At 37.1% G+C, this 27,094-nt stretch overlaps 1 protein-coding gene across 6 annotated transcripts in view; it reads right to left on the bottom strand.

The window, feature by feature from the left end:
* The window catches only part of TTC29 (tetratricopeptide repeat domain 29), a 658,543-nt gene that overhangs the window by 143,599 nt on the left and 487,850 nt on the right, over positions 1 to 27,094 (bottom strand). For all 6 annotated transcript variants that reach the window (XM_053216892.1, XM_053216893.1, XM_053216894.1 and 3 more), the window contains 2 exons: positions 6,668 to 6,880; positions 320 to 405 (listed from right to left, as the gene is read on the bottom strand). In XM_053216892.1, the coding sequence (XP_053072867.1) occupies positions 320 to 405; positions 6,668 to 6,880 (299 nt within the window). The remainder of the gene's footprint in view (positions 1 to 319; positions 406 to 6,667; positions 6,881 to 27,094) is intronic.

The following is a 27,094-nucleotide window of genomic DNA, read 5'->3' as shown; positions in this document are numbered from 1 at the left end:
TTACTTTTTGCTATCATTTAAACCCATATCCTGTTGTCCTCAATGATATGGGGAGTGAGCACAGAGGGTCCCTTTACTCCACATATTTAACTTTTATATATCCTAAAGCACTTCATGCTAATTGATTATACATTACTTAACTATAAACAATAAAACCATTTTTTTTCTGCTTCTAGAATTGCTATTCTGCTTTAGTCTCTCTAAATACATACAGGTCCACCCATTTCTGCTGCATTTGTAACAACATATAATAAAATAAAATAAACACAATAAAATAAAAACTAAAAGTAGCAATGATTACAAGTTTACTTCAACTTACTGTTAGTGCTGTTTCATACTCTTCAGCAGCTAGGTGTGCTAAGCCCAAGTAATAGGAAGCTTCCCCTTCCATCTTTTTGTCACTTCCTAAAGTTGAAAATGTAGAAACATTGCCATGGAATGAAAGAAGCCCATTACAACAAACAGAATCTTCATTTTTTAAGACAGTAGAAAGTTGTAACAAAGTGTACAGATTTGTGAACAATCCCTGAAGCCTAACTATGTGCCAGTTTTAAAAGGCTGATGTTAATATAATTTACCTGAGTCACAAATGTTAGAGAAAGGTGCATTAGCAATGTATTTAAGAGGCATTTTCCTCTACATACACATACAGCTTAGTAATATTAGTTAGGCATTCCTATGTAATTTCCATACTGTTGCACCCATAAAGACTTAAAGCCATCCTGCATAGCTACTATACATACAGGAAATAATTGGTAAAGGGTATTGCTTTCCATAGTGCACAAACACATATACACAGAGAGACAGACATGCAGTGAAGTTTCTACAGGGCATACAATTAGCAAATTAAGGAATTACTGTTTTGATTAGGTTCAATTTAAAAGCTATCGGTTAAAACTTGAGTGAAAATGACTGACATCTTGGTACACCATTCCATAGATATTTTGAAATCCAAACACATTTTTTCTTTGCTAATGACTGGTAATGCTTTTCATCATCTTTTCAAAGGAATCTAGTCTTTCTAATTTCTGTGAATGTGTTTTATTCCAGGAATTATAAACATCTTCTTTCCAAAGCAATTATGTGTAGACGTGTAATGTGCTTCAATGAGACATACATCATACCACCTAATAAATACATAATTTATTTACATTTATATGCTAAATGTAACATATAAATCTAATGGGCTTACAAGAACCATTAAAGGCTTTTACTTTTAAAAAGAATACCGTCCTTTTTCTACTTTTTGGCTTTTAGTGTTACCTAACTCCTGGGTAATACAAATGCTGGTAGATCTACCCCTGAACTCTGCACTCCAACCATGAGAGACTTCAGCAGGAGCTCACAGCTCTCCATACTGCATTCACTCTTACCACTCACTGAATCACCACTTGTGGGGGCACTTGGGTGGCTCAGTGGGTTAAGCGTCCATCCGGCTTCAGCTCAGGTCATGATCTCACGGTCTGTGGGTTCAAGCCCCACATCGGGCTCTGTGCTGACAGCTCGGGGCCTGGAGTCTGCTTCAGATTCTGTGTCTCCCTCCCTCTCTGCCCCTCCCCTGCTCATGCTCTGTCTCTCTCTCTCTCTCTCTCAAAGATAAATAAACATTAAAAGAATATTTGAATTACCACTTGTGAAGCAGTGGCTCAACTGAAAGACTATAAGAAAACAGGATGGCAAATGCCAATGACAGTGTTATTATTATTATTCTTAGCAATTTCACTGATTGCAGAGAATAATACCCTCAAGATCTCACCTCAGCAGAGTTGATGATGCCAGTGATCCAGTCTTGGGAATTTCAACTCTTAATAGTTTAGCTGGGTGCTCTTTCTCTGCTATAAGTTTATGGGTGCTGAGGTTAGGGATGGGACTAAGGAAGGGAAAGATGGGGTAGGAGGGAGAGGCTATCAGGGGAAGTTGACTTTTGGATAATTAAAAGTTGATTATTTATAATTTGCACTTGATCTATTAAATGTTGTCACTGTGTTAAAGTACCAACAGTGGCATGTGCTGATATAGTATCACCATTTGGACCCAATTATATGTAAAGGGCAGCCAAGAAAAGAAAAGAAAAGAAAAGAAAAGAAAAGAAAAGTTGACCCTTGTTGATAAAAAGATTTTGAGGTAGCTAATTGGAACAGTCAAGTCACACTAAATATTAGTTTTAAAATAGGATTTAAGCATGAGAACTTTTCCTACTTACTAATTGAAACACAATCAAGATAAAGTGAAAGCATAAAATAATGGAGGAAAATGTTAGCATTATTAAAGTTGAATGACACATATACCAAAGGATAAAAGGGCAAAATACTATTTATATTATGTAGTTTATTTGAGTGAGTTACATTAGTATTGGCCTTGCTATCCAAATCAATAATCATTCATGTTAAAGGAAATACTATGTTTTATTTTCAAGACCTACATTGTCCATTCTTATACTGGTATGCTTATAGCAAATCTAAAGAGAGGGTTATGGGGGTCTAATGGATAGAGACATTGTGTTTGGGAATAACTCAAATGTTCCATTAAAATGTGTCTTAAAACTTCCATTTGTTATTTGGCTAACATATTCACTGATTCATTTGTTCACTGAATATTTTTTGAGGATCTATTCTGTGTCAGGCACAGCTATAAGAATTTGGAATACACCAGTAAATTAACCAGAAATATTCTCTGTCCTTGGAGAGCTTACATTTTAGAGGGAAGGGACAGAAAGAGATACAAAATAAATTAACACAGTAAAATTATGCAGTAAATTGTATGGTGATAGGTGCTCCAGGAGAAAAAAATTACAGCAGGATAAGAGGAATTGAGAGTGCTAAGTGGGGGTAAAGAGAAAAAAGCAGGTTTCAGTATTAAATGCAGTTATCAGGGTGGGAAATCCAACTGAGAAGATGGTATTCACAAGAGAATGAAATTGAGAATAGATAACAAAACATTTGGGAGACTCACAAGGATGTGGAAATTAAACACACTCTTTTTTTTTTAATTTTTTTCATGTTTATTTATTTATTTACTTGAGAGTTGTCAGCACAGAGCCTGATGTGGGGTTAGAACTCACAAACCACGAGATCATGACCTGAGCTGAAATCAACAGTCGGATGCTTAACCGACTGAGCCACCCAGGTACCCCCTATACACACTCTTAAATAACCAGTGGATCAAAGAAGAAATCAGAAGGTAAACTGGATAATACTTTGAAGTGAATGAAAATGAAAAAACAACAACCCAAAACTTAGGGGATCCAGCTAAGGCATTGCATAAAGGGACATGTATAGTTACAAGTGCCTATTTTAAAAAATAAGGAACATCTTTCCATCTTATAAAACTAGAAAAAGAAGAGCTAACTAAACCCAAAGCAAACGGGAGGAAGGAAAAACAAAAACTAGAGTCTTTATAATATATATAGGAAGGAAATAATAAAGACTAGAAAAACAACAGAGAAAATCAACAACACCAAAAATTGTTTCATTGAAAAGGTCAATAAAATTGACTAACCCTTAAAGTTAGACTGAACAAAGAAAAAAAGAAAGAAGACTCAAGTTACTAAAATAGGGAATGAAAGAGGGAAGATCAGTACACACTTTACAGAAATAAAAAAGGGAATATTATGGAAATTGCATACCAATAAATTAGACAAACTAGATGAAATAGACAAACTGCTACAAAGGCATAAACTACTGAAATTGACTCAAGGAGAAACAGTAAATCAGAATAAATCCATATGTAAAGAAATTGAATTAGTAATCAAACTATTATCCACATAGAAAATTCTAGGCTCAGAGGGCCTCATTGGTGAATTCTACCAAATATTTAAAGAATAATCAATACCGAGTTTTCACACTCTTCCAAAAGTTAGGAGAAAACACTTCCCAAATCATTCTATGAAGCCAGTATTATTTTGACATTAAACCAGATAAAGACATCATAAGAAAACTACAAACCAAGATCTCTTATGAATATAGACATGAAAAGCCTCAACAAAATATTAACAAAGTGAATCCACAAAACAAAAAATGGATTATTTTTTACTTCACCAAAATTAAAAACTTGTACTTCAAATAGATACCATCAGAAAGTGAAAAGAAAACCCACCATTTTCAAGTCATATAAGTGATGAAGGACTTGCACTTGGAATATATAAAGAATATTTAAAACAACTCAATAATAAAAAGACAATCCAACTGAAAATGGACAAAGAATCTGAATAGACATTTCCGCACAGAAGATATACAAATGACCTATCAGCACACGAAAAGATGCTCAACATCATTAGCGCACAAGGAAATGCAAATTAAATACACCATGACACACCATTTTATACCTGCTAAGATGACTATAAACAAGAAGGACAGCAAGAAGTGATGGTGAGAAAGTAGATAAACTTTACCCTTACACATTGTAAGGGTGTGTAAGGGTAACTAAACCCTTACACATTGCCGGTAGGAATGTGAAATCGGGCAGCTACTTGGGAAAACTCCATGCCATCTCCTCCGTAAGTTAAACATAGAGTTACCATGTGACCCAGCAATTCCACTTCTAGGTCTAGAGACAAAAGAATTGAAAACTTGTACACAAGTGCTCATAGCAGCATTATTCATAATTGACAAAAGTGGGAATAACACAAATGTTCAGCAACTGATGAATGGATAAAGAAAATATGATAAAAGCATACAATGTAATATTATTTGGCCATAAAAAGGAACAAAGTAGTAATATATGCTGCAAGATGGATGAACGTTGAAAACATTACACTAAGTGAAAGCAGCTGGACACAAAGGGCACACATTGTATGATTCCATTTATATGAACTTTCTGGAACAGGTAAATCCATAGAGGCAGAAAGTAGATTAATGGTCGCTAGCAGAGAGGAAAAGGAAAGTATGGAGAGTGACTTCTAGCGAGTACCGAGTTAGTGTTTCTGGTTGTACAACTCTGTGAATGTAATAAAGACCAATGAATGACTGAAATAGGAAAATAATAGAATATACAATTAAGAGTATAGTCAGTGTTATACTTGTGTATTATACCAAGGTGCCCTAGTAAAAGAGTTGGCCCACAGTGGATGTCACTGCTCCTTAAATATTACATAAACCAGTGTGGGAGGCATGCCTTATGCAGGCAATTGTCAGTTTGCTGCTTCAGGCTCCCTAACCAAAGTAGGAGGAGGTAACAGTAAGAAGAAAGGCTTTGTCCCAGGGCGTTCAGCTGTTGTCAGAGCTCTGTAAGACACTGTGCCAACCCTTAACCTATCTACTTTGTTACATGGAAAGTATAGGGGCAAATATTTATGAGTGTTAAAAGATGTTAAAAAATTATTACATAAGCATAAGAAGATTTCCCCTCTTCTTTATCTGTCCTTGGGAAAGCAAAAGATTCTTTTGAAAAGGAGGAGACTGCCAGGGAGACACTGACTTTGGGAAGAGACCCTCGGAGACTTCCTTTCTTTGTAAACTGCCTTACAATCATTTAGCAAATGTGAACCTAAAGCAAAATACCTTTTCCTAATTGGTAAATTACTTTACATTGAAATTCCACATAACTTTCTATGTGACTAAGGTTAGCTGCTGAAATTCATCTAAGAGCTAACTGTTTATGTCAGTTTTTACCCCTTTGGGGAAAGTACTAGATCACCAGTCACTCAAAAGCAGTTCATTCAATGGGATATGTCTTTCAATGAGGGTTATTTCTTATAAGTATTCTAATACCATTAAAAAGAAGTAACAGAATAAGATGTTAACTTTTACTCTTTAGAAAATTAAAATCACAACCAGAAATTCGGTCCTGCTTATTCCAAATAAACCATATGGTACTTGATAAACTAATCAATTAAATACATCTTCAAGCTAATACACTTTAAAGAGCACAGCATCTTTTTCTCCATCATGAAGTCTACTCCATTGATAAATTACGGTAATAAAATATCTTCACATTTCACAAAGTAAAAGCTTATGAGTATGTGTTCCAAATTTTTTCTTTATATCTTATACATATACAAATGATATAGAATATTAAGGATATGATAAGCTCTCATGAAAGCATTTTTTACTGCTGTAAGTGTGCGTATGCATCACCAGGGGAACTTGCTAGCCTGCAGATGCTGAAGCAATAGGTCTGGGGTGGAGCCTGAGATGCTGCTTTTTTTTCCAGAAGCTTCTGGTGATGCTGATGATGCCAGTGCAGAGGCCAAACTTTGACAGGCAGAGGTCCAAAATATAATAGCATTCTATTTTCCTGTTACTCTTAACTACATATTTATCATTATCTTCCCTATTACCTGACAATAGGGAATTTACAAACAATGAAAGTTCTCTCAGATTGAAAGAAATATATGGCCACACACACACACACACACACACACACACACACACACACTTAACTTTTGCAAATGACCTTACCTTCTCATTATAGGTTCATTGTTTTATAACACTATTCCCAGAGGGTTGTAATTTTGGAGACAAAGCTTTCAAGAAATTAATGGGTTTCTTGTTGTCAGCACTAAGGCTCCTCTGTTTTACAGTGAAATTTGAAAGTATATTGATGGCATTTGTCTTTGCATTTCATAGGAAATAATCACCCAAACACTTGACGATTTTTACTTCACTCTTGGGAGAAGCAGCGCCTGCCCATTAAAGGAAGCAATGTGAGAGTGTTCTTTTCCACCCACCTTCTTTAGCTATTTCAGAAGCTTTTATTAGAATTCTGATGGCCTGTTTGTATTCTTTATTTTCTAGCATTTTGTCTGAGAGTAATCTGTAAGTCCTCAGGAGACTCTCACAGGCCAACAAGTTGAGAAAGCGGCCTGTCTCATCCTTCCATATCCGCCCTTGCGTCAATTGATGGAATGCTTCATAATGCTCAGCAGCTTCCAGAAGCTGACCTGAAGAATAAAAGCCATTCATAAATACAAACCACAGGCCAGAACATATTTTCAAAAATTTTGTATATATCTTATGTGTTACAATGAAAGGGAAGTAGAAACCATGGAATACAGTTACGAATTTCTAAGGATGAAGAGGATGTAAGCTGGGAAAGGAGCTCTCCCAATTTGGACCTCAGATTCAGCAATGATTTTGGATGAACATCTGCTGGAGGGATGTATTCTGGCGTGCAGAAATTGACTAGGATTACACATGTTTAGAAATGGTGTGAAAACCCAGTTGTAATTACTAATAGCAATGGTATTAGATAACCTTTATTTAACATTACTTATGAAAGGAAATGTACTATGTGCTTTATATGAATTTCTCATTTAATCTTCAAAAACACTCCTGTGAAATAGGGATTGTTATGATTCCACTTAACAGAAGAGAAAATGAGGTTAAGAATTTTGCCCATGGGGGCGCCTGGGTGGCTCAGTCGGTTAAGTGTCCCACTCTTGACTTCAGCTCAGGTCATGATCTCATGTTTTGTGAGTTTAAGCCCCACAATGGACTGTGCACTAACCATGCGTGGCCTGCTTGGGATTCTCTCTCTCCCTCCTTCTCTGTTCCTCCCCTGCTTGTGCTCTCTCTCTCAAAATAAATAAATAAACTTTTCTGAAAAAAGCATCTTGCCCATGATTGCATATTTAGTGGGGTAATCTATCCAGGCAGTCTGATTCCAGAGCCCATATTCTCAACCACTTTCCTACACTACTTTTTCAACAGACAGCAGCTGTTTCATTCCCAGGAAGAATTCAGGTATCTTGAGAAAGGATGTGTCTGTTACAAATTTCAAATTCAATTATTATAGAGGCATTTGTATATTCCATTTAGTTTTTCATAATTAAAATACCACTTAACTGCATTTCTGGATTAAATTTTATAATACAGTTTAAAATATTTCTTCTCAAAGCCAAAACTCCATATTAACTTCCATAAGTTACAAGTCATTTTGCTCCTTGAAATAGGAACAAGCATACCTCTGGAAGGGTAGTTTGCAGTTCCACGCTGTGGATCGATTGTATTTCACATGCGAATTGCCTTGTGAAAATCCTCACGATATCTTGGAGTCCAAATACTCTTATGGCATTGGAGCCACCCAAATTGAAATTAGCTGGAAAGGTACTTGTATGTAGGCATTCCAACAGTAGTGTTTAAGAGGGGGTGCAGGTTACAAGCGGCCAAACTGAGTTCCTATCCCAGCCTTACCCTTTTTGCTGTTTAGCCTCAGGCTAATTACTACCCTCTTTGTGCTAGAGTTTAATTCTTCTGCAAAATAGGATGATGATGTAACTATTCAAAGTGTTATTGTGAGAAGTGAATCAATGCATGTTCAATAGCTGACACAGAGTATTCTCTAAGTATAGCTTACTCTCCCTGCAAAAGATGCAGTTGAGTCTTTATTAACAATATTGCCATGGCTAATTAAATTAGCCAATGCAGGTCTTAACAGGCTCAATATAGTTTCTTAACTTAGGTTTCACTAGATATCACAGGTTAGATAATACAGGATACTGAAGCCACTGCCATGACTCCTGCATATAATGTCCCCCTATTTCTGCCCTGAATTTGCTATCAAAATTAGTACTTAAGTAATAAAGAATACACACATAAATAAGAATGACATTCACAAAGAAATACAACACAGGTGGGCAATCAGCAAATAATCTGTAAAAAAAAGGAGTAAAGACGTGCCCAGTCTGAGCCCCTGTTGCACCGTGTAGAAGGAGGGCATGTCAGCAAAGATACATACAGAGAGAGGGGAATGTGTATGGCAGAGATGTTTAGCAACTTGTATTATGAAATTTTCACATGGTAAAAGACTACTAAGCCATAAACATGATACTATAGGAAAGCATTTCATCACATGTATAGGTGTTTGTGATAATACTGGAAAACATCAGAAAATATTTACAAGGCATTATCAGTATTTTGTGGGTAATGGATGGTTTCTTTATCCTTTCTGATTATTGGCATTTTCTAATGTTTCTATCATCAAAATATGCTTATTTTGTAATAAAATATATGATAAAAGCTATTTTTTAAATTTTTTTTAACGTTTATTCATTATTGAGAGACAGAGAGAGAGACAGAGCATGAGCATGGAAGGGGCAGAAAGAGGAGGAGACACAGAATCCTAAGCAGGCTCCAGGCTCTGAGCTGTCAGCACAGAGCCCGATGCAGGGCTCGAACTCACAAACTGCCAGATCATGACCTGAGCCAAAGTCAGACAGTTAACCAACTGAGCCACCCAGGTGCCCCTGATAAAAGCTATTTTTAAAATAATGTCCAATCCTTTTTCATTTTGATGCAAATACTCAAAGTTCAAGTTCATTGCTCTAATCTCTCCTCACATTTAACCAACAATTTTTCTCTTACTTCCCACAAGAGCAGGCAGTTTCTCATGTCTCTCCTATAGCACCTCTCACTAGAAACCCCTTTCTCCAAATACCCATGACCATCTTTTTTTTTTTAACTCAAATGGAGCACTGACATATATGTGTGTTATGTTTCCTCTGTTAACTATATTTCTGCCTGTAAAGTATAGCTCTGTATTCCTAGAAAGATGTATATCAGAGTTGTTCTTTTTTTTTTTCTATCCAGCTTCCATCTACTCATAAAGTACAAGTACATATTTCTCTTTGGCCATGTGAATAGGGAAAGATAGATACAGGAAACTGTGAGTAAACCAGATAGTTCCAGAAAAAAAATTGGGACTGTAAGGAGGCTAGCAAGGACCTAATGGCATCTGTGGTTACACACAGTAACCAGATGGAAAGAGGATCCAAACTTGTGTTATAAAATAACAGATTCACTAAGAATTCCAGGAGGACAGCCAGGAGGTGAAGCACTGGATAACTCAACTAATTACAATGAGATGCAAATGAGGCATAAAGATGTAAATAGTATTCTAAGAACTGATGGCCATGTCCAAGATTTCATCTACAAGGGAGCAGAAAGAAGAGGCAGGGGGAGGGAGGGAAGGGTAGAAAGTAGGGAAAGGAGAGATGGAGGAAATGGAGAGGGGGTGAAGGTAAGGAAGAGTGGAGAAAAGGTGGGGGCTATGTCTTTGTATTCCATAACAGTCAGACTCCTGTCTATGTTATTGGCACTATTCAGCATCCTGGACAGGCTGTCTAAGCAGAAATGAAGTAAAGGGGGCCTGGGGGACATTTGTTTCAGTTGGTTACTATGGCAGGCAACCTCGGAATGAGGTTGAGTTTGATTTTTGCTGAAGATTTGAGGCCTCATATCAGTGTACTACTTAGGTCATGATTATTGGCCAAGGTTCAACTCTCAGAAGAATAAACTTATAGTCTCCCATGATGAAGGAGCCTGGTCCAAGATGCTCGAGTGAAAGAGAACAGGAAGGTACTCTTTCCTGAAGGCCTACTGGGTCCTCATCAAGATGGAAGATTTTTTTTTCTTCATACACTATCTTATTTAACCTTCCAAAAACTGATGAAGTAAATACGATTATTGCTTTTACACTAAGAGGTAACTGAGGTTCACAAAGGTTAAATGACTCAAATAGCTAAAAAGTGGTATTTTGGATTTACACCCAGAATCATCAAAAACCCATACTGCTTGGCTCACCATATTAGGTGCTAGTCACCAAACCAAGAGTTGGGAGACTTGGGTAGAGTAAGTTATATTTTCTGGATATAAATCTCTCAAGTTAAAAACAATGTTAGGGTTTATATGATTTCTCGTTTCTTCCATTTCTATAATTCTTTGACTCTATTCAGGCAATTGCAGGTGATCTGTAACATAAAAGAACAGATCTTAGACCCTGATGTACTTCTGATTGTTTTTTCTGAAGGAGTTTGATGTATAAGCATCTATGCATCCTTTATCTAAATTCCCATCTGTCCCATAAACCATGTGGTGATATCCATGGAGCACCTGGAATTCCTAGAGTGGCCCAGACTTAGCTGTGGCCACATCTAGCTATTCATAGATTCACTTCCTCTTTTTTAACCACTGCCACAGATGAGATCACTGGGAATTCTGTTTTAAACCAAAGTGCCTAAACAGAGAAAGTAGAGTTTTCCAGTCCTTCTCAGATGTAGAGATGCATTTCTAAAGTTATTTGGTGGCAAACAGACCAGTAAATAAGCCAGTAAGGATTTGATCCAAATTACCATAAGCACACAAAAGACTTGGCTACAATTTCTAAAGGCTTGTCAGAATTTTCAAGTGCATACTATAATATGGTACATTTGATTTTAAAATGTTAAAATAGAGTCTATACTATGAAGGGGGCACAGTAATTTAAATATGAGAGTATTCCCCTTTAAGCATGATTAATAATGGAAACATTTCCATTTAATTTATATTTTCAACTGTGAATAGGATTTTAAAGATTTTCTTGCTTTCTGGGTAAAGACCAAATTAATATTAAGACTGGATAGGGGCGCCTGGGTGGCTCAGTCATTTAAGCTTCCAACTTTGGCTCATGTCATGATCTCACAGTTCCTGAGTTCCAGCTCCATGTCAGGCTCTGTGCTGCCAGCTCAGAGCCTGGGGCTTGCTTCACATTCTGTGTTTCCCTCTTTCTCTCTGCCCCTCCCCCACTCATTCTCTCCTCTCTCTCTCTGTCTCTCAAAAAAATAAGCATTAAAAAAAAGACTACATATTTATTAAGACAATGCATCCTGTTTTATCTCAAAAAAAATTAAATTTAATGTACTTGAGAGAAATATTATATAGGGCTATCATGATGGTGGTCACTTCAACAAAGCAAAACATAAAAACAAATGAAGATCATGAACCAGTTTCTTCGCTCATCTCTTTGTAACTTCTTTAAAGTGTTCATATACAGTCTACCTTTTGTTACCATATAAACTTTAAACACCGGAACCAGCTGAGATTACCAGATCTTACAACCAATCTTGCAGAAGGACAAGTGTCTAGACAACTGGAATTATCAAGTGGTAACATTATTTTCCAATGAAGAAGAGGGCAGGGAGAAGAAGGACTGCACCAAGGTACCACAAAAGTAAAAGTTCACTGAAAGCAGGAGACAAAAGAGAAGTCCTCGGGAATAGTCATCGATGTGAAAGGTCTTTGGGGGTACCTGAGCTTTCTCATGTTCCAGCAAATCTTCACTATCGTCGTGTGTAACAGAGATCACAGAAGTAACCTCAGTAAGGAAGACAACTAGCACTCAACTAAGTGCATGGAATGCATGGTTTTATGCTAAGCAAAACTCTAGAGAGTTCACTAATATTTCAAGTGAATCAAGGAAGAACATGGAGCCAAAATGTTTGGTTAGAGGGAGTCAAATGGTCCTCTACTAATACCGTTAGTAATCAGTTTACTCAGTCATATGAAGTACTACCAGGAAACACTTAGGAGATACACTGAACAAATGTTTAAAACGAGAGTGTCCAGGTATGGATAGAGATATCCTAAGACTCAGTTGTTATTGTTGTTTTTTGTAAACAATTACATGACATCTACATAAATAAGGAGGTTGGTATGTGCTTATAGTTTTTCACCTAAAGGAAAGTACATTCAAAATAAAACTGTTACAAAGGAGTCTCACTTTACCTAGAGCCCACACAAGCAAGAAATCCATCCATTTATTTAAAAATACAAACAAAACCCAAACAATGTGGTAAACTGCAAAATGCTTGGTAGGATGTGAAGACAAACGCTATGTACAGAAAATTAGACTTTATATATTTGGGTATTATCCAAATTGTTGCTTACCCCTCTTCCCTCACAACATCTCTGAAAGTTTATAGATATTTGTGGTATCACAGCAGATGTCTAGAACAAATATTAAGCAAAAGAGAATGTATATGATCTCTCCCATTTTAGTTTTTTTTTAAAGTAGGAAGATTGACTAGATATTAACACAAATGGGTTTAAATGTGAAGCTGCCATAAAAGCAGGAACATAAATGTAATTCTCCCAGCCGCTATTTTGATGCACATTTTTGATTCCATGAATATTTTATGAAATGGCCCAAACTAAAGCCATATAACATTCCTGCATTACTGATGCTTGCGCCCGTAAGCTACGAACATTAGAGGCATGATTGAGTGCATTAAAATGAACTCATTCAGCAGTGCATTGATTACTTGAAGGGGGAGGGAAAAGAAAAAAGAAAAAAAAAAAAAGAAGTTGCTCCACTTAAGAAAACAGCACACAAATCTAAACTTTGCAATATAATAAGGGTGAAAGCAAGTCTGAATAAAATAATATTTCATAAATAAAGTGTGACTCTGTCTAGACCTGACAGTAATTAGGCAAGGTGTTAATTACGTCCAAAGATGGCTCCCGGTATTATTCAGGTAATTTAAAATGTCACAATCTCTAAGACGCACAGACTGGGCTCCTTTAGTTCCGTGCATCAGCAATTCTGAAAGTAGCTAATTATTTCCTTTTCTATCAACTTGTACATTTGCCAGTAAAAATAATGCTACAGAAACAATTGCATGAAAATCATTTGACAGGTCCATAAGGCTTGTTTCTTCAGCAGCACTGGTATAAGTCTTAAGCATATTTAGTTGTAAATTGGGCACATTTGTTGAGGAATTTAGGGAAATATTCCACTTTAGCTTAAAACAACAACCTAAAGGAACAATAAAGCTTTATGTATATTATATTACATTTTAATCTGGAGCTACTGGACATCTTTGGCATTAAGTTACTATTCCATACAATGTAGACATAAAATCTGCTAGGAGCAATATTGAACAGTAGCAAAAAGAGAAAAATGTTATTGCTCTTTTGTAAAAACAAAAGACATTGCTTCCCATTTCAGTTTAACTGCACGAACAATTTATATCATCTTTAGGTTTTTACATTCAATTATGATAATTATAACGTCACTATACATGCTGAAATAGTTAAGGGCTTGTCACACTTCCCAGTGGAAACTATCACTTGCAAGGGTTTATCTCTTGTCAGAGGAGATTTGTTCTGACTATAACCCACTGCATACCACTGCAAAATAGAAAGCTGGAAAACAAAGATTTTGTTCTGTAACTCAACAACATCCCTAATAAACCAGGAAGAAAATGTGCCCATAACTTTTGAGTAGCTACTTTGGGATACCTAGAAGACATTTGAGAGGCTATTTAAAAAAAAATGGAAAATCTCCTTTATCATTTTGAACAAAGATTTCATATGGACATGATAGGAATGCTACCATATCCCTATTAAAAACTATGGGTCACTAAACCAGACAATGAAAGGGATCCCAGGAAGACAGCAAGACAGGTGTGGGAGAAACTCACAGAGGGTCTATCCGTGATATTGGCAATATGACTATGTTAATTTTTAAAATCCAGAAGGTTATCCTGCGCTTCTAAAATATTCTTAAGGAATTGATATTAATTATTGTTGTTTATGATTTTAGATAGGTGAATTGTGGTCAGTGATGGAAATGGTACACAAGCTTGACGGCTTTATGATGTAATAAACCTCAAATAACTGGTTTCTATCAAAGTTTTGTAGTTTCTAAAGATTAAGCATTAGGCATCTTTGTTCTTAAATAATTGTAAGTCTCAAAATTACAGGAATAGTTTTTAAAAATGTAAAACACTTCTATAATGTATAAACAATACGAGTAACTACTAGCCATTGTAGAGGTTACAAAGTTGACCATCCCTTGTGTAATAAATTGTTTTACTTTAATGGTTGCCACCCCATCTTAAAATATTAAGTAAAAAGTGTTGACAAGTCTAAAAGTCTGAGAAGAAATAAAGACAGTATTGATATTAGATCAACTAATGAATCATACTGTGCTGGACTTAATCAACAATGTAATTCTTACTTGAATTATATACCATTCATGATTTTAAGCAAACCACATTCTGATTAGGTACATATGTTTATATGGGCGAGGAGCAAAGTATGGAAGCACATATACCAAAGTACCAGTACCAATGAACTTAGAGAAGATAGAAGTGAGTGAGGGGAGCATTAACTTTCCCCTAACACACCACTGTTTTGATTGATAATAAGCATGTGCTATCTGGGATACTACAAAAACTGAACAAACTGAAAATAATCTATTTAAGTGAGTCTGGAGGGAGAAAAGCAATGTTAGTTGCACACTCACCATGTGCCTAGCATGACAGTAGCTGCCATACATATATGTATTACTATCTTTAGAGATGAGGGAAATGAGCCTCAGTGTTTCTTTTCCTCAACCCACACACCAAGTATGCAGCAGAGCTGATGCCCAAAGCCCACAGTGGCTTCACTTGCTCAACTGAGCCCTTTTTATTTTTATTTTTATTCATTTTTATTTATTTTAAATGTTTACTTTTGGCAGAGAGACAGAGCATGAGTGGGAAAGGGGCAGAGAGAAACAGGGAGACACAGAATCGGAAGCAGGCCCCAGGCTCTGAACTGTCAGCATACAGCCCAACGCAGGGCTCAAACTCACCAACTGTGAGATCATGACCTAAGCCGAAGTCGGACGCTTAACTGACTGAGCCACCCAGGCGCCCCAACCAGTGACCCCTTTTTAGAAACTCTGTCCAACTTTTGACCTTAAAGGCAGAGACCAAGGTTTGAGCCTCAACACCATGATATAACTGGACCCTTCACACCAATAAGTGCTCTGAAACAAGGATAGCAATGCCAGCCTCAGGGAGTGGTTGTAAAGGGCATGAAAACAGCTGCGGTGCCATGCAGGGTGCCTGGTGCCTCGTAGATATCCAATAAGTTTTCATGCCCTTTTACGTTTTTTTTTTTTTTTTTTCAGACTTACCATTGGGAGGGAAGCTGGATGAGTCTGCTACATGGAATGCTTTAAAACTAAATATGACGGCACAGTGTCACTCCTTCAATATTAAGAGCCACTCAAGGCACCAGTGAAACAGCACACTTCATCCAACTTTCATCCAATACCTCTTTCGCCCTTGGTCAGTGGGGCCTCTGAAGAGATGTTTCTAGGGCAGTGCCTCTTCTCAGACAGTTAGAGGAAATACTGCCTCCAGAACAGTTTATTCAGTGTGGCAAGAACTGTGGGCTTGGTGCAGCTACTCAAGACCCCCTTGCAAAGCTTTGAAAAAGAAAAACGTGCTGCAGAGCAGGTACCTCTGAATGAGGCTTCCTCTCTGTGCTGCTCGTTAAGCAGTAAATAATTAAAACACCCTGAAAAAGATAGGTAAAATACAGCAGCAATGTCAGTAACACAGACATGAAAGAGAAGGGGAAGAAAATGAATTTTAAAAAAAAGGCAATGAAATAATTCATTTGAAGCTCTAATAAAGTTTCATTTGCAGTCTTGTTTAAAGATATATCAGACTTCAGGGATGTAACCTAATTACATTTTTATTCTAAGTTCCATTCAAAGATCTTGGACTTTGATTCTTTAACACAGATCAAACATGGTATAATTTTCTTGTGGCTATCAATACTTAAAAAGGATCTCTTCATTAAATACTATAAGGTCTTATGAACATGTACACACAGTAGATGGAGAATAAACTGACATGCCCTGAAAAGTGACAATTAATTTATATAGAAATAGCAATGCTAATTCACTTAACTTCTGAAAAAAAACCACTTTAATTATTAAATTCACTTTTATTCAAATATAAAGTGACTCAGTTTCTAACACTGATCTAGTCAGAGGTACCTTTGAAAGTGTATGCTAGTGCCCAATTTTTAAAGCCATTCTTGGAATATACTCCAACAATGCAGTGGTAGAAGTAGTAAGAATTACAACCAAGCAGAGAATAACAGAAAAATGCTATCAATAGACTTGCAGTCAACCCGAGAGCCTTAGTGGGGGAGGCTACGTTGGAGTAATCAGAGTTCATACTTCCACACTTTCTGGGTTGGCTTTACTTCATATAGTTACTAGGAAACCTGAATAGAATAATTTGGTCAGTCTTCCAAAGGATCTTTTTGGAAAAGTTCCCTCCCAAGGGACTTCTAAGATGCAAATTTACAAGTAGTTTAAAAGCAGAGGAAAACAAACAAATAGGACTTATTTCTTTTTTTTTTAACTATTAAGAGGAAAAAATGTTCCAATGAACTTGTGTAGTTAAACTGAAGATGTAAGTAGATAGGGAAGTATGCTAGGACTTAGAGAGCCCAGCAGGAGAACCAACACAGAACTTTGGTCATACACAGGTAGCAGCCACCGGGAAATTTTGCCGGAGTTATTTTTGCTTGTTTTTTTTTTTTCCCTACAAAATATCCATAGTGCCCACCAATGAATCTATTTTCAAAGATAAACATTGAACGAGATGCCCTTTGTTGCTTCAAGTGCTATTTTCTCTTACAGCATTCTGTATGTAATGGAGGGATTGTTGTTACAAATTTTAAAATATGATAGCAATTTAAATAGAAAATACAAGACATTTAAAACCCAAAAGAACCATATTAGGCCTGTCAAAATCTATTAATAGCAAATAACAAAGATGTTATTATCTCACTATTGTGAGACAGATGCTAGGTTTAGAAAGACAAAAGAAAATTTTAAACTTCACTATATTTAGGGTGACCAGTTGATTCAAGGTTTGCCTGGGATTTTTCTGGTTGAAGCACTGAAAGTCTTCAGTGCAGGGAACTCCCTCATACCCAAGGCAAACCAGGATGATTAGTGATCCTAACACTGACCCGAAACACAAAAGCAATGTTGAAAATGTAATTAAAACACAAAAGTGATATTCAGCGAAAGATACAATGCAATGTAATGCAATATACGTTTTACTTATTTTAAGGGTCAAAATATTATATTAGTGTGAAATGCTACAAGGAAAAATCTGAAATTTACTAACAATAACATCATTAATCAATCAAAATGTTTTATTTTGGTCAAGTTTCATTCTACTCCTTTTCTATATCCATGTATAATTTTTACACACTGGTAAAGAGAAAAATATAATTTTTCTACTATCTAAATTATTTTAATGGAACTACTTTCCATATTACATATTTTAATAATAGCATTTAAAACGACTACATATTTTTTCAAGGGGGGGATGTATACTTTAATCATCTGCCTATTGCTTGTATACGTAGATTGTTTCTCCATTATAAATGAGGTTTAATTAACACTTTCATTATTCTATCTTTAAATTTTTAAAAAATTTCTAGAACTGTCATTAACAGAGAAAAAGAGATGGCAAATTTTATTGTTGCTATGCATTGCCATATTCTTTTCCAGAATCCATTTAAATGATGTACCTTATCATGTACATAAGAATTACTTTGAAGAATCATGATCTTTTTTTTTTGTATTTTAGTAAGTGTTAAATGGCATTTCACAATTATTCAAATTGGTTTTTTGAGAAACCAATTTTTTGGTTATTTTCCTATATATCCATTGCATATCATATTTCCTCTTTGATAAATTATCCATATTACACTTGTCTTAACATTTGTTTTTACCAATTAATATACACTTTACATAGAATATAGCTGCTATATATACTGTTATATATACTGCATATAAGGTCATTTTTCCCCTCTTTTTTCCAAATCCCTGCCCTATATTTGACTATTGATGCTCTCTCCTCTGTAGTGTCTGGAAGTCATTCTTCCTTTACATTTATTCTAATGTAAGCTATAATATAAGCTCTAATGTAGCTAATAGACCAGCCCATTCCTCTCAACAGTCTTAATGCCTTTTAAATCCTCCTCCTGGTTCTAGTTTTCCCTGTTTTAAGGTATTCCACCCACAATTATTGAATAGCCTAATTCACACATGGATTTCAACATATAACAAAAAGCTTTGTTATAAAGTCACCCAAATCTGCCTGCTCAACATTCAGTTCACTGATTGTTTTCTCTTCCATTTTGCTTTCCATATTTGAAGGCCTTCTCTATGGTATTAGCCTACATGAATTTAATTTTTACAGAATCATCTTTTATATGCATAATCTTGATAGGCTAATTAATAGTGAAGATTAAGTCTTGAGGGGGTCATGTCACTAGTATCCACTGATGGAATGGGATTCTCACTGAACACATGAGAATCTTGGTCAAGGTAGGGCTGGGCAATGGACCATGAAGGCAAATGGTCGGAGAAGTTGACTAATGACAGAAGACATAAAAAAGGAGATACAATTTTTTTATTTGTAATTTTGTCAGGGCCAGTTTTATTTCAGAAGTCTTTTCTTATTGTAACCTTAATAAAAATAAATCAAGAAAAAATAAATCCACAAGGTCAACTTTGTGAGGTCCCTGTTGAGAAAGTCTTTGTATAGGGAGACAGTGTGGGGTAGTGAGAAGAATGTTGAACGTAAAATCCAAATATATAGCCTCCTGTCTTGGCTTTAGTTGTCATGTAACTTCTCAGTATCCTAATTTCTGCAAATCAGAAATGGGAGTAATATTACCTACCTCATGCATGAGAAGAGGAATTTCATATAGATCTACTAACACACCTTTCTACCTGTTACTGCCAATACGTACATTGTAGATACATTTTATTTAGTCCATGTCTGTCTAAATGTTGCCAATAAATCAGTTTGAAGAACCATGCATTACAAGGGTAGTTTGTGTGTGTATTTCTATCCAGTATGATATGGAGGAGGAAGGAGAGCTGACACAGATATGGAGCTCTACATCCAAGTATAGCGTCTGCTATTATTAACACAGTAGGTGGCTGTGGCAAAACTGTTTAATTATTCTATTCAGCTTCTTCCTCTCGTGAATTAGGGTCTGAACTAGATGACTTCTAAGATCCAACATGGCTCTAAAATTCATTCATCTTCAAGAATTGAACACTATGTTTGGACTATTTCAATAGTCCAAATAACTGAGGGCTATTTACAACTTATTAAATCTGATGAGGGAGCATAAGGCAAGCTGACAGGCCACAAACACCCTTCCCCCTACTCCTAGATGGGATACCTGTGGCTGCCCAAAAACAAAGGAAAGGGGAAAAACAAATGGTTAACTGATAGAGATCCTAGTCCTACAGGACCTAAGTCTCCATCACCCCTCCATAGTGATGTGGGAAACAAAGGCAGAAGAAAATGACAGAACTAAATTTCCTTATACTCTGAAGCCTATTGACAAATACTTGAGGCTGGCAGAGTAAAACATTTCTCTAGGAACTCCTTACTGTCTTAATGTGAATGCTTTGCTAGAGGGAAAAACAACCTTAGCTTCACAATAGCTAGGCCTCCAGTCTCCTTTGAGTCTTCTTTAGCATATGAAAATCTCACTAGAAACTTCCCCTGGGCTTTACTTCCCCCCAACCCCATAGTATATAACCAGTCTCTCCTCCTGGTCCCAGGGCAGCTCTTCCTGCCCAAGGGTCTTGTCCCAGTACTTCAATAAAATCACCTTTTTGCACCAAAGATGTCTTCAAGAATTCTTTCTTGGCCGTGGGCTCCGGACCCCATGAACCCCACTGTCACCCCCAAAACCTCATCAAAATCCATATCCACCTGTTACTCCATGGAACGTTTTCTTGACCCTTAGTGCCTCCCTTATAATATGCCTTCTTACACATCAACATTTAGGAATTATAAATGCTTAGGAAAAAGGAATCACAGGAAAACAGTTCTGCCCTTCTATTCCCCACCCAAACTACTCTCTTCAGTGCTCCCTCATTTACATACAGTAGCCTGGCCTCCAAGTGAAACAACAGGTACAAGCAGGAAAAAACCTTCAAGTTCCTCAGACCAAGAGGATAGGCTCTAAGTACCTAAGGTACACACAAAAATGATCCTACCATTTCGAAAGGCAATGAGGATGCTATTAATGGAGGAAGACCTCCCCTCTCTGTATATGCTAAATGTTCTGAATGAAGAGATCAAGAAAGTCCTGAACAAAAGTGAGGCAGGTGGCTTTTGTTGTTGTTGTTGTTGTTTTTGTTTTTAAATACAAGCCCAAGGAAGGATAAAGAGAAATTTTCCACAAAAAGTGCTTTGTGGTAGATTTGCATCATTGTCTACAGTAGAACATGGAGAACATCAATGGTGGAGCACAAGATGAGAGGACGGAGATAAAATGCAGATTGCTGCAGAAAGAGTGAGATGAGATGAAGGAGATGCCCAGGGGAAGAGAAGAGGAGAGGCAGCAAGTTGGAAGTGTCAGCCATTCACCAGCACGAATCTTCATGCTTGGGCTTCTCCTGGCTCCTGAACTGGCCTCGCTGAGTGCTCTCCACTTTTAACTGGGGACTCACTGGAATTGCTGCTGGTTGACCTGATACAGAGCCTGAACAGTGCTGTAATTCTCCCCAGCCTACTGTAAATGATATGAGCGTTCTGGAAGTGAGAAGAGAATGTGAAAAGAGAAGCAGCATTTATGTAGGCTTAGGTGACAAGCAGAACACCAGGCGCTCTACTGATCTCATTTAATCCAGAGAACAATTCTCTCAAGAGCTACATTTTTTTTTTAAAGATAATGAGGAGTGGCACAAACAGAGTTAACATTAGGCTCTATCTCCATTTCATAAGCTGACATTTTTCTTTCCTTAATAAGTAAAGAAGTTGACACACAGACTTTAAGGACTGATCTTTCAATAGCCATTTAAGCAGCCATAGAAATCAGAGCTGGTAGTGAACTAAGAGCAAAGAGCATGTGCTCCCAAGGCCTCAGGTTAGAGGTGAGGAAGGCAAGATCCACAATAATTGAATACCTTACCCAGATTCACTCAGCCAACTAGTAAGTGCAAGGTCACAAGAGAGTCTAGGTTTATTGCTCAGTCTAATACTTTTTCCCTGCTAGACTTCATTCCTAGCCTGATGCTCAGATGCTATGTCAAGTATTTAGACCAAGACAGTCATTCAACATCTATCAGATATCATTAATTTAACTCCTGTGTATGAATTTTCAGGTTTCCAATTTATATCTTTATTTAAACCTTTTGTCCCATATTTCTAATATCACTGTAGATTTGGGCTTTCCTTGCTGTCTGAAATCAATAATTCATATTTGCCCCTACTTGTCTACTTTATTAATAATGTGATTGTATCTATAACAGTTCTTTAATCTTTACCATTATTTTTACCAACTGCAAAAACCTTCTGTCCCTTTCAATACTTTTTAATTCAATGAAATTTTTGAAATTAGCTATTCCCCCCCCCCCATTAAAAAATCACACATGCACAGGGTAACTGATTCTAACAGTGAGAAAGGGCCTATGATGCAAAATAAGTCGGCCTGCCATTCCACATCATTGGTGCCCTTCGCCAGAGGCCGCCTCAGCTGAGATTTTGTATATTTGATGCGTTTTAAATTCTCTCAACAGCGCTTACATCTCTATTAATTTTTAATAAAATGCAAGAGAAAATAAAATACCACACTAAAAACTGATGTATCCTTTGCATTTCTTTTAGTTATTAAGGCTGTTTTTCTAATAAGCTGGCAAATGTTATTCCATGACAAATAAGAAATTACCCTGAAATTTCTATCAATTTTGATGTGGCATCTTTGATGATATTAAAACCTCTGATGATATTATTGTATTTTAACCTTTATTTTTTGAGAACTCTGATAATCAGTTTCACTTCAAATGTCAAAGAATAAAAATATTCACCAGATGAAGTCATATTTATAATGGAATACAGAATAAGGTAAAAAGCCAAAACTGTAGGAAAAGATTGTTTATATAAGATATTAAGGAGTTTTTTAAAAATCTCCCTGTATTATTTTAGATAGTATACAATTGATCACCACCTACCATAATTGTTTTATTATGTCAGAGTTTAAAATTAAGGAACATTACATTCTTTACATGTCAGGTCATAACCACTCCGCTGTTGCTTTATTCCTTTTTTCCCCCTGAAATAACATCTTTCGTTACTTTAGGAAAATGAATGACACCATATTAAATACTGTATTAATTTCCCAGGGCTGCCATAACAAACTGGTGGCTTAAACAATAGCATATATTCTCTCACAGTTCTGGAGGCTGCAAATCAAAATTAAGGTGTTGGTTCCTTCTGAATGTTGTGAGGGAGAATCTGTTCCATGTCTCTTTGCTTCTTTTGGTAGCTTCAGGCATTCTTTGGCTGTAGATGATGTCCTCCCAGTGTCTTCACATTACCTTCCCTCTACAAATGTCTATCTCTGTGACAAATTTCCCCTTTTTATAAGGACACCAGCTGTATTGGATTCAGGCTCACCCTAAAGATCTCAACTTGATCATCTCCTGTTTCCAAATAAGGTCACATCCAAAGGTATGGAGGTTGAGAATAAAACATCTGTAGGTTTTGGTTCAAGACAGCAATGTAAGAAGATCCTGAACTCACCTCTTCCCAGGGACACACTGAGTCAATAACTACATATGAAACAATTACTTCAAAAAAACCCAAACACCAAAAAATCTTAAAGGCTGACTGAGCGATGTCTACTCATCAGGCAAACAAGAAGAAAACCACATCAAAGTGGGTAGAAGAGGCTAAAACACAGTCTTGCCAAAAACTATACCCCTGGCATGGCAACTGACTCACAACTGGGAGGGAACTCAAAACCCAGAGCTTCTCCCTTAAGAGTAAAGGGTTCAAACCCCATATTGGATACCCCAACTTTTAAGATATGCACTTGAGAGACACGCCCCAAAACATCTCACTCTGAAAACCAACAGAGCTCGTATCCTGAGACCCACAAGACTAGCTATCTGAGAAGCCACTCTTAAAAGAGCTTGCAAGTTGGGACTCACTCACCCTAGGGCCCAGCTCAGAGGCAGCCAATCAGACTCAGATTTAAAGTGAAGAAGGCTCATCTGTTTATTTTAAAACACTGCCCTGAGGGGTAGGCATGTAATTTAAACACACATTTAGGAGCCTGCTAGAACACTCTCTGGGGACAGGCAGGCACCATTTTCATGCTCTCCCTCTGCTGTACTCCAGAGGACCAGTATTTCTTGGAAGGAAGTTTTTGCACATGTCTGGTGTTCTGGTTTTTGTGGCTGCTGCCAAAGGGACACGTCTACGTCACCTGGTTATGGTGGCCAGTGAGCACATGGGCTTTTGCTCATGGGTCCCACAGGACTATAACCAACAGACAAAGAGTTCTTAAAGAATTATAACTCACAGGGCACAGCAAGAGGCAGGAGACCCAGGAGCTCAGTGTTTCTGAGGAGTCCTATTAGCTAATCATCATGACTGCGGCCTGAGGGTTAGGCCTCTAATTAAACATCCATCTAAGGGCTGACTATAATCCTTTCCAGAGACCTCAGAAGGTAGGTGCTATCTCTGTGATCACCCTCTGCTGCACTCCACAGTGCCACAGTCTCCTGGAGGGGAGCTTTGCATGCATCTTGTTCCCAGTTTTTGTGGCTGCCACCCAAGGGATGCTCCTTGATCACTTGGCTCTGGTGGCCAGGGGGCTTGTGTTCTTGGGTTCCATGGGACTACAGCAATTGGAGAGACAATTCTTGGCAGGCTACCACTCCCAAGACACTGTGCAAAGAGTGGACTGAGGCACACATCCCGATCTTTCTATGAAGAAGGCTTCCTTGCCTATCCTAGAGCTTTGGGGCTAAGGGAGAGGCTTCATGTTTGGCATACATCTAATGGCCTATAGAGCTGTCCTCAAGAATGTAGGCTGTGGACTTCTTCTTAGTGCTCTCCCTCTGCCTTGCTCTAGCTCACTGTTATCTCCCATAAAAGAGTATATATAACTTGTTTGGAACCTTGACATTTGCAACCGATCCCCAGAGGACACTTCCAAATTGCTTGACTCTGGGGGCCAGGGGATTTATGATTGTGGTCTCACAGGAATGTATATATTTGCATACTTTTAAAAGCTGATCAGGACACCTGGGTGGCTCAGTTGGTTGAGCATCTGACTTCAGCTCAGGTCATGATCTCATGGTTTGTGAGTTCAAGCCCCACATTGGGCTCTGTGTTTCCAGCAGCCTGGAACTTGCTTCAGATTCTGTGTCTCCCTCTCTCTCTACCCCTCCTCCGCTTGCGCTCCACCCCCCCTCAAAAATAAATAATCATTAAAAACAAAAAAACAAAAAGACTGATGCTGGAGGGTCTGGCTTCTGGGTAGCCTGAATCTAGGAACTGAGATACTCCTCTTTGGAACACTGACAGGTCTTGGCATATTCTCAAACACTGGGAGCTATTAAATATAAAAGAGGCTGCTTGGATAAGCACAAAGGTTTGAGAATCAACCAATAACTGGAACAGGGTTGAATGACAACATTCATCTCCTACACAAGATCACTCCTTCAAGACTGAAGAAGTAGTTTTATCTACCATATAAATGATCTAAATATAACACTAAAGAAAGTCATCAAATCACAAGGGAGAAAAGAGAAGAAAGGAACAGAATTAATGGCTTGAACAATAGAGAAGTCAAAACACAACAGCATGCATCACACACTGGAGACACCTCTGAAGCACCAGGCCCTGGAAACTACATGACCTCTTCTTCATAAGGCCATTATTTCAGGAGAAGGAGATATAACTGGCTTTTCTAACACATATAATGCAGAGACTTAGACAAAATGCCAAGATGGCAGAATTTATCCTAAATGAAGAACAAGAAAAGGCCATGGCCAGAGATCTAAGTGAAACAGATAGACACAAGTAACATGCCTGATGGAGAATTTAAAGTAACAATCATAAGGATACTCACTGGGCTTGATAAAAGAAGACATCAGTAAGACCCTTACCACAGAGATTACAGAGGTAAAAAATAATCAATCAGAGATGAAGAATGCAATAAACAAGACTGGTAACAGGCTTGGTGCAGTGAACTAGCTGGAAGAAGCAGAGGAACAAATTGGTGACCCAGAAAACAAAATAATGGAAAATAATGAAGCTGAACAAAAGAGAGAAAGAAGAATTATGCAACATGAGGATAGACTAGGGAACTCAGTGACTCCACCAAACATAATAACATTCATATTATAGGAATTTCAGAAGATGAAGAGGGAGTAAAGGAGGCAGAAAATTTATTTCAGTAAACAAAAGCAGAAAACTTCCCTAATCTGGGGAAGGAAACAGACACACAGATCTAAGAGGCACATAAAGCTCCCATCAAAATCAGCAAAAGCAGGCCAACACCAAGTCATACTGTAATTAAATATAGTGATATTTATAGTGCAAAATATAGTGATAAAGAAAAATTCTTAAAAGTAGCAAGACCAAAGAAGTCCTTAACTTATGAGGGAAAACTCATAAGGCTAGCTGGAGATTTCTCAACAGAAATTTGGCAAGCCAGAAGGGGGTGGCATGATATATTCAAAGTGCTAAATGGGAAAAATCTGCAGCTAAGAATATACTCTATCCAGCAAGACTATCATTCAGAACAGAAGGAGAGATAAAGAGTTTCCCAGACAAACAAAAATTAAAGGAGTTTGTGACCACTAAATCAGCATTCAAGAAATATTAAAGGGGACTCTTTTGAGTGCAAAGGAAAGACCAAAAGTGACAAAGACAGGAAAGGATCAGAGAAAATCTCCAGAAATGACAAAACAAGTAATACAATGGTAATAAATACATATCTATCAGAGTGTCAGAATGGATTAAAAAACCAACCAATCAATCAATCAAACAAACAAACAAAAAAACATGATCTATCTATATGCTGCCTATAAAAGACTCATTTTAGACTTAAAGACACCTGCAGATTGAAAGTGAGGGGATGGAAAAACAGCTATCATACAAATGAATATCAAAAGAAAGTCAGAGTAGCAATACTTATATTGGACAAACTAGGCTTTTTTGTTCTTTTTTTTTTAATGTTTATTTATTTATTTTGAGAGCAAGAATGAGCAGGGGAGATGCAGAGAGAGGGAAAGAGACAAAATTCCAAGCTGACTCTGGACTGGGGGACTCAAACCCATGAACTGGGGGATCCTGACCTGAGCTAAACCCAAAACCAAGAGTCGGACACTTAACCAACAGGCACCCCTGTTCTTGTACTGTTTTTATCCTGCTTTGGTATTGGGGTAGTACTGGCCTCCTGGAATGATTCTAAATGTGTTCCCTTTATTCCATTATTTGTAAGATTTTGATAAAGATTGCTATTAGTTATTTTTTAATGTTTGGTAAAAGTCACCAATGAAACCATGTAGTCTTGGGCTTTTCTGTGCTGAGAGATTTTTGATTCCGAATTCAACTTTCATTCTTATTATTGGTCTAAGAAGATTTCCTATTTCTTGTATTCAAGATTCATGATTGGATTTTGGTAACTTGTACATTTTTAGGTATTATCTTTTTTTTTCTAAGTTATCTAATATATTAGTATATAATTATTTATAATAA

Source organism: Acinonyx jubatus, chromosome B1 (assembly GCF_027475565.1).
Source record: "Acinonyx jubatus isolate Ajub_Pintada_27869175 chromosome B1, VMU_Ajub_asm_v1.0, whole genome shotgun sequence".
NCBI lineage: Eukaryota > Metazoa > Chordata > Mammalia > Carnivora > Felidae > Acinonyx > Acinonyx jubatus.
The sequence above is the reverse complement of the archived record's forward strand: the minus strand, read 5'-3'. Positions and strand labels throughout refer to the sequence as shown.